Below are 9183 nucleotides of genomic sequence, written 5' to 3'. Positions count from 1 at the left end.
AAAATGTGAGAAGGAACCATTCAACCAAACAAATCATTGGAGATAAGAGTGTTGGAGTCATAACAAGAAGTAAGTTAAATGATAGAGCATGTTTAATTACTAAGTTTGAACCAAGAACTTTGAAAGATGCACTTGACAATGAAGACTAGATTAATACTACGAATGAAGAAATAGATCAAATTGAGAAAAAATACACATGGAAACTAGTACCGAGACCATTGGATAAGAATGCAATTAGAATAAAGTGGATTTTAGAAAAAAATTAAATGAAAATGGTGAAGTTGTGAGGAACAAGGCAACATTAGTTTGAAAAGGTTATGCCCAAGATGAATGAATTGACTATGGTGAGACTTTTGCCCTTGTTGCTGGATTTGAAGGAGTTAAAACTTTGTTGACTTATGCTACTTACAAAAGATTCAAAGTATATCAAATGGATGTTAAGTCAATAATTCTGAATGAAATATTTGAAGAGGAAGTCTACATAGAACAACTTGAAGGATTTGTTAAACTTGATTAGAGGCATCTAGTTTGTAAATTGGACAAAGCATTGTATGGACCAAAGCAAGCATTGAGAGCCTGGTACGAAAGGTTACATTCATATATGATTAAGATTGGATTTGTTATAACAAATGAAAATAAAATTTATATTTGAACACTAAAACTGAAAATATGGTATTGATAGCTGAAATTTTGCGGATGATATCATATTTGGTGGTAATGATTTGTCATACAAATCATTTGTTGATCAAATGAGTAAGGAATTTGAGTTGTCTATGTTTGGTGAGATCAAAATTTTCATTGGATTACAAGTTCATAAAAAAAGGATGGTATATATGTGACTCAGTCTGAGTATGTTAAGGAGATCTTGAAAACATTCGAGGTGGATGAGTCAAGACCAATCCGTACACTACGGTGACTAGTTGCAAATTATCTAAAGAGGATACTGCAACTGAAGTAACTGAGACACAATATAGGTCAATGATTGAAAAATTACAATATGTTATGCATAGTAGACTATGCAATTGGAATTGTTGCAAAGTTTTCTTCTAATCTCAAGAAAACACACATGACTGTTGTCAAAAGGATAATCAAATATCTGAAAGGCACGGAAGATTTTGGATTATGATACAAACAAGATGGTGACTTTACACTTAAAGTCTACACTGATGTTGATTGAGCTAGAAATATGAATGACATAAAGAGTACGAGTGGTGGAGCTTTCTTCAAAAAAAAAAAAAAGTGATTACATAGTTAAGTAAGAAACATAATTACATATCACAATCTACTACTGAAACTAAATATACTACTTTTGTAATTAATTATTCTAATACTGTCTAGATTAAACCAATCTACCAACACTAAAATGATCTATTAAACCATTCCCTTTATAATTTGATATCCCCATATACTTTACATATATTTAAAAAAATATAAATACACTAATAAATACCCATTACAGTACCTTTATCATCGAAAGTCAGCAATATTTACACAAAATTTAATTTTGACATATACTTCCAATTATGATACAGGAATTAATAATAGTAAACTCCAATTCTAATTAATTCAAGTTGATTGTGAGCTTATCGTTAACATTTATCTTCTGATTAAATTGTATTCATCTGAAAGATAATTGTTTATTTAATTTTTCAAATTAATTGTCAGTGATACAGTATTCCTCCAATCGTGGAGCAGTAACTCCCTTTCAAACTAAGATTTCAGAAGAAGCGGGATGCCTGTGAATTGAAATCTACCGGCCCATGACACATTTACAAAGCCATCAGCGATGATGGCTGCTCGGATCTATAATGCTACTACCACCTAATTCTGTGCGAAATGATGAGAAAGAGCGAACATTGAAAAACTAGAATGGCTACGCGGAATCGCACTGCATTGTATAAAAAGTACAGGGATGCGCTACATCAAGTCAAAACAACCACAACCACCACCCCTACAAGAGGAAGAGGTCCGGTAATTGAATTGACAAAAGCTTCTCTTTTGAATCCTTATTCTCAGGTCAGCACAAATGACACAGACAATCCCAGGTAATCTTTCTTTCATTTGTCTCAGATCTAATGCTAAATACTTGAACTGCGCCTCAGATCAGCAATGTAGTTAAATGGGATCCTTGCTCTGGTCATGTACCACTTGTTCAATGTGGGAAAGCTAGGACTTAAATCAGCTTAATTTGCTTCATTCTTGTTTGGTCTGCAATAATCAAGCTAGACAAGCAAACACTTAGGGTACAAGTCAAACTAGATCATTGTCAATTGTTGAAAATGTTTGCATCTCCTCGTGACAAAAGAACTGTTTAAGCTTTGGATTAGTTTATATTATTAATGTTAGCAAATTTTCACAATCCATAGTATTGTGCATAGCTGTTTCTGGAAATGATTGTGTAATCTTTTTTTGCATCAATATTTCAAATCCATCATCATCCATCATCAGGATGAAAGAGCTGCTACAATAAGCCCAATTTTTTGGCTTTTATACCCAAAATTTGAAGATATTATTAAGGGTTAACCTGATGCCTATTTTGTATAGGTGCACCAAAGGGCTAACCTGTAGCCATTTCATTTGTTTTACAATAAACCCTTGACGAAGTCCAGGAATCAGATTTTAATATGTACTTATGGTGACATCTGCACTTAAAGCTCAGATTTGGAGACTAGCTCCATCTCATGGTTGTCGTTGGTTGTTAGATGCAGGGTATTCCTATGAATAGTTCATTGCAATGGAACCTTTTATTCTACATTTTATATTCTTTATCATGAATGAATTGCAGTAAGAGCAATGTTCTCAAATTGAAAACCCAAACAAGAGAAGAAAGCTAACTACTATTGCCCTTAATAAACTAGGGAAGGCTACCATAATTGCTCATAGCCATTATATAGCTTCCCTGGTAACTTTGTTGATCACTCACTTTTCCAGAAGAGAATTCGAAGAACAAAACAAGGAATCATGCCAGCCAATGCCAATCCTGATAGCTCAGAGAAGGAGAGTATTAACTGAATACCAACATCATACTTGTAGAGTGAAAGTGATGCAAGAGCCCTGAAGGATCCCAATGAAGAGATATCTAGCAAAATAACCAAGACACTCACACACAAACACAACCGAAAGGATGCACAAAACACACTATCTCATTTGACTAATGTGTATTTTTTCTGACAATGAAGTCTTCAAAGAAGAAGAAGAATTTTCCTAAGCCATGCATTAGATGAAATATTCTAGGCCATCTTTTGACCATAGTGTAGAGAAACAAACAGAAACCAATGTTCCATAATTTTTTTTAGCTATTCCAACAACCAAAGGGACATACTTTTTAATATATCATCACAAATGAAATGTTTGAGGAGAAGCAAAGAGTTAGCTCACCACTTCATAGGTTAGAAGCAAGACACAAGATTTATCTAGGGTGGCCAAGTGAGAAAAGATTCAAAAATTATATAGGGAATGAAGGTGCTGGTAAATCTAGGAAATATACCTTTTAGTCATCAATATCAATCTACATAGAAATAAACATAAGCAACAAGGGATTCACTTGAGAAAATATAAGCATTGAAGAGCGGGCCATCCAAACTACGGAAGGGGAACTAGTCCTCATTCACGAATTGATGGTAAAGGTTATTTCATCTACGAGTTAGAGTACTCACATGATAGAAATAATTCCTATCCTATGTTCCCCCAAGTTTCCGGGACAAGGATTGTGGGACAGGTTTCCAGAATGGCAATTTTTTTTGGCGATTTTGGGAAGGGGGCGGGGCAGGGAAGGACAACAAAGAGGGACGGCTATATATATAAGGAAATTTTAAAATATACACTAAAATTTGCAAATATACATGTCATTCATATGAAACTAAGTTCAAAGCATGTCATTTAAACATTATAGAACCTCAACGTACACCATTTGAATGTCATCTAGGAAATAATAACCGATTTTAGTACTCAATTGTAAATTTTTTTATATCAATATCAACAAAAATATTTAAATATAAGTTTACCACTGAATAATGTCATAAAAATCTGAACATCACTGAATAATGTCATAAAAATCTGAACATCTAAATATGCCCAAAGGCTAGAGGGCTGCCATGAAGTTTCATCATGATGTTCAAGTTCAACATAAAAAACAAAATATAAAAAATGAAGTAGACTGCTGCTCCTATTCTGCCTTTGCCACCATGGCATCCAAATAGGAAGCGTAGTCTCATCTAATGGAATCCCAACCTATCCTGGTGCTATCTCATCCTCATCTATCTGGGCCACATCCTCAGGCTCAACACTCCACCGCAAAGGCGGTGTTTGGCTATACTCAGGAGTCTGATGATTCGCAAGTCGAAGAGCATGATGCACTGCTAGTAGCTTCTCTGCTCGTTTAGAGGTAAGCATGTTCCTCTTGATGAAGTGGATAAACGAATATGTGGACCAATTCCTCTTTGCGACTAAGGAACTAGCAACTTGTGCAAGGAGGCGAGTGGCAAGTGCTTTTAACTTAAGTGTATCTCTCCCATGCCAGGTCCACCATCCAAGAGGATCTCTCTGTGCCAAAACCACTCTATCCAACCTCGCTTGTGGCTTACCCAAGTTTGGGCCATGAAGGTTGGTGAAGTCAAGGAACTGTACACGAAGAGTAGAGGCCTCTTGAGCTAAATACATATTTTCAATGGCTCTTCTAAAGCCATCCAATACCTCGGGACCATCGCATGAGCGACCCCTTCCACCCAACTTTGCATACCATTTGGGATTTAGAGCAAAGACTGTCATATGAAACAGGGTATTCATTATGTTCCACCTCTGCATCACAATAGGCCTAATATGCTCCTCATAAAACCCCAATGCAGGATCTTTTGTTGCAACAATTCTCTTTATCTTCCCCGACATGTTGTCAATAGTCTTATATATCTCTCCCATACTAGGAGTGTTAGTATCAACATATCTAATGACATCTACAATGGGTGCTATGACTTAGCAAATATATCTGCAAGATGCAAACAAAAATTAAAATCAGAATTAGAAATTTAATTTTTTTAAGTTAGTATGAAAATTAGCAAGCAAAAGACTACCATTAAATTTAAAAATTAGCAACTTACTGCATTGTGGACCACTAGCTCTCATCAAGAATCCTTTACTTCGCCGCTTTTTCATTAGAGGACTTAGAATTGGACCATTGTCCCCACTCTGTATTCACCACCATTAATTGGAGGGTCTCATACACCTCAATCATCCTCTCCATCAAGATGAAGTATGTGCAATACCTATAGAGACAATTCTAAATTAAAATAAAGTTAAATATTAATGATTAAAAACATCGCATGTAAGTTTGTAACAATTATAAATAAAAATAAACTTAAAGAAAACTAAAAGTAAACTATAATTAAATTTGACATACCTTGTCTCGGCTGGTTTGAGGAACTCCTTAGAGAAGGACCTGAATAGAGCAAGTGAAGTGTGGTGGTTGCATCTAAACATTTGCACTTCTCTAGCTTCTAACATTGTTTGTTTCACCCATATAATCTTCCTTATATCCTTCAATGCATTGTTCAATGCACGAACACAACAAGGGGTCCAAAAGATGTGCCTATAAGCACCCTCTATCATCAAGTTGATTGATTTACATAGGTGCAAAATCTGTGATAACCTGTACTAGACTAGCCGACCCAACCTCTTTTATGACATCTCGCAATACGATGAATTGGAATTTTGCATCCTTCTTTTTCGAGCAATTTATGGCTTTCAAAAAATAAGAGCCAATAGGGGATGTGACAATGATATGATGAGTGGCCGATGTCTAACATTGGTCCACCCATCCATCACAATAAAACAACCCATCTTAACCCAAGTATATTTCATATCCTCAAACAACAAAGCACCTTAGAGTACTCTACATCTAGGATGGTGGTTTGTAGCTTATGCTCACCAGGGGTACAAATAAGGGTTTCATATTCAATATATCTTTCACCATTTGTTAAAAATAAGTGAAATGGGTTGCATGACATGGGATACCATAAGCAACAAAGAATCTACCAACGGATGCCTCATGTTGGGTGGATATTTTGCAACCAATAGTTTTGGGTAAAAGTCTAGTTGCAAAATAGGATGACCAGCCACAGCGTGTGAGACAGAGTCTCTCCTACCTTAAAAGGAAGGCTCCCCCTTCTCACCATTCCTTGGATCAACTCAAGGTAAGCAAGAAGTCGAGAGATTTTATAAAATGGGTGTTACCAATATCTTTTCTTCTTAGCTTTCAAGTAAGAATCCACTTACTTGTAGATCGAGTAATGGGCAGGGTGAATCTCTAACTATAGTTTATCAAGAGCTGGAAACAGTGATATCGATAAACTTTCATTAACTCAAAGGCTAGCTGAAAATATAACGGTTTGGCTCTAAGTCCGATCGTACTTCTATATGGAAAAGCTTTACAATTAGGGTACAAAGATTCCTAAAAGTAAGAATAATTTAACTATTTTGTGAATTAAGAAAGAAGTATAAGCTACACAAAAAACTTCTAGCTATATATTTCCACAATCACTCCCAGTCAAAGCTTCGGCTTTGATTGCTTCTTAAATCATTATGCTCTTTTATTGAATACACAATAATAACATGAATCAAGATAATAGGCACAAATTACAACCAAGGCTTTTAATTTGCTCTATCACAATTGCTTCTAGTCAAAGCTTTGAATCCAATTGCTTCTTTTATTCACTTTTCTCCCAAATTCGTACTACACAACCAAAGTTATGCTTGCACAAATGTGGTAGAGTTTTCTTGCATACAATAAAACATGATTTTTACAATGAGGGGGCACTCCTTTATATAGGCATAGGAGTTGAGAAAAAGGTGGAGGAATAAGTGGGAGCAACTCAACCAGTTTTGACTTGGTCTAACTAAAAGAGAAAATATAGGGTTACATGCAACTGCATGTGCAACTCGCATTACATCTTTTCATGTACATGCAACTCACATTACATGTAATTACATTTTTTCATGCAATGCATCCTCTCCAACTACAAATATGAAAGAGAAAGAAAGAAGACAGAAAAGAAGGAAACAATCCTAGGGATTGTTCTGAAGGGCCTTGTACTTGACGATGCAATCTTGAATGATTATAGGATTAGAAGTTCTTGTACTTTGTACCGATGCAATCATCTTGATAACCATGGTCTTGCATCTTTTGATAACATTTGACTCTCTTTGATGAATTGTCCGTTGTCATTTGAAAACTTTGACATGTTCAAGCTTTCCTCACTCAAGTTGTCGTAAATTCTCTTTTGTAGATTGACACATTCTGGATTCTCTGACACTTTGGAAACCTTTTTGATGATATCCGGATGTAAACTTGGAATAACTTTCCATTAGCACCTTTAACTCTTTTTTTTTAAAAGTAAAGTGTTTAGTGCATGGGAATGCATGCAAATGGAGATTGCTGATTTCAAATGTGACTTTGGGTTTTCAAGGCATTATTGCATGAAAAATGAGTACATGTAAGTGCAACATGTAATGAGAGATGAAAGGTGAGATGAGATGCGAATGCGGTTGGAGGATGCACTTTACATGAAAATGCGAATAGAGGATGAGGTGCAAAGCATGGAAAGATTTAGAAACATGTATTTGCTCATGGTGGTGCGAATGCATATGGAGAGATGGAAATAGAAAATGGAGGAGGGATAATGAACTTTATAGTCATCTTTGGTGAAAACATGAAGTCAAAGTACATGGAAGATGAAAATGACATCTTTTTGACTTTTCAACAACTGTCTTTTAATCAAAATTGGACCTTTGAGATGCAATTACACGTAAGGCATTTTGTGTAATTGTGTCATGCAAATGGATGTGGAAAGTGAGATGAGTGAAAATGGAAGTGGAAAATGGGATTACATGCATGTGCGGATGGTGAATGAGATGGAAAACATGTAATTGCATTTGTCGGATGAGATGTGAAGTGTTGTGGCATGGAAAGATGGAAATGGAATGTGACGATGCTCTCGCATGAAATGAAAAGTGGAGTGAAGTGAAACGTGCTCAAGTTCTTGGGAAAGAACTTGCAATTTCTTCCAAAGTGGAGCAAAAACCGAAATGCAAACAAGCAAAACACAAAAACAAGCACAAGCCTTTGGCAAAAGACTCAAACATGTCAACAAGCAAGCCACTTCAACATGCAAATTTGAATTTGGATTCTCAAAAGTGTGAAAATGAGAGTTTTCATCATTTTTAAAGGCAAAATGCACTTTTCATGGCATATATATGGACAAGTGTGCAATAACAAGCCATAATATGCCCCTGAGGAAGAGGAAGGGACGGATGCTGGGGAGTTTAGCTCTAACCTGGAAGGTTATCTAGATACGAAAGACAAAAATGAGGAAGGGAGAGAGGAACATACTACTGAGGATAACTCGGAACAGAGCAAGTCTGATAATGAGGGTACTCATACTGTGTCTAGGGCAGGTGATAAAGAGAAAGAAAATTTAATCGATGATCCAGCCATTTTGAGTGAGGAGGAAAACATGGGGATAGCTTCCACTCTTGTAAAGGAGACTGAGGGACAAGATAAGGAGGTCCCGAGTCAACATGTCCTTGTGGAGTCTGGTGAGGAGGAGCCGTTGGATGGGGAGGTACAAATTGATAAAGTTGGCCCCTTGCCACACATCACTGCTGATGACGAGGGTGACTCCCTGGAGAGGGAAACCAAACTTTCCTTCCTACACTTTGCCAAACAAAAAGCTGACTCTTTCCTTCAAGTCGGCTCCTGGATTTATAATGAAATAATGGGGTTGAAGAAGAAAGTGGAAACCTTGCAACATAACCAGGAGGCTAACTGGGCTATTATTCAACACATGGAGGTGCAAATGGGAGATATCCCAAAAAAACTTAAGGATAATGAGCAGAATCTTAGAATGCTTATCAAGGAAAGTGGAACAAAAATGGAGCAGGTAACTTCAAGCATCTGTGCTGTTGCGGCGACATTGGGCAAAAGAGGAAATGAAAGAACCTTATCTTCGAAGGGCCCTAGCAAGAGGACAAGACAGAGTTCGAGAAAGAAAGCTTTGATTGTTGTTGCTTCTTCGATTGCTAACTCCATCCAGGACACGACTAAGATTGGTAAGGAGGCAGTTAAGATGATTACGAAACTGCAATAGTTTCCTGGGTCTTCTTTTTTGGTTGGGTTCCTGTTCAGGTCCTATT

At 36.5% G+C, this 9183-nt stretch overlaps 1 protein-coding gene across 1 annotated transcript in view; it reads left to right on the top strand.

Moving 5' to 3' along the window:
- The first annotated feature begins 1596 nt into the window (after positions 1–1596).
- Positions 1597–9183, top strand: part of LOC149556809 (tlg2p-like protein a) — an 80943-nt gene continuing 73356 nt past the window's right edge. Inside the window, exon 1 of the mRNA XM_089831358.1 lies at positions 1597–2045. Within this exon, the coding sequence (XP_089687484.1) occupies positions 1870–2045 (176 nt within the window). The 5' untranslated portion in view covers positions 1597–1869. The remainder of the gene's footprint in view (positions 2046–9183) is intronic.

Source organism: Cupressus sempervirens, chromosome 5 (assembly GCF_028749045.1).
Source record: "Cupressus sempervirens isolate cs-2001-9-10 chromosome 5, ASM2874904v1, whole genome shotgun sequence".
Classification (NCBI taxonomy): domain Eukaryota; kingdom Viridiplantae; phylum Streptophyta; class Pinopsida; order Cupressales; family Cupressaceae; genus Cupressus; species Cupressus sempervirens.
This window is presented reverse-complemented; position numbering and strand designations above follow the sequence as displayed.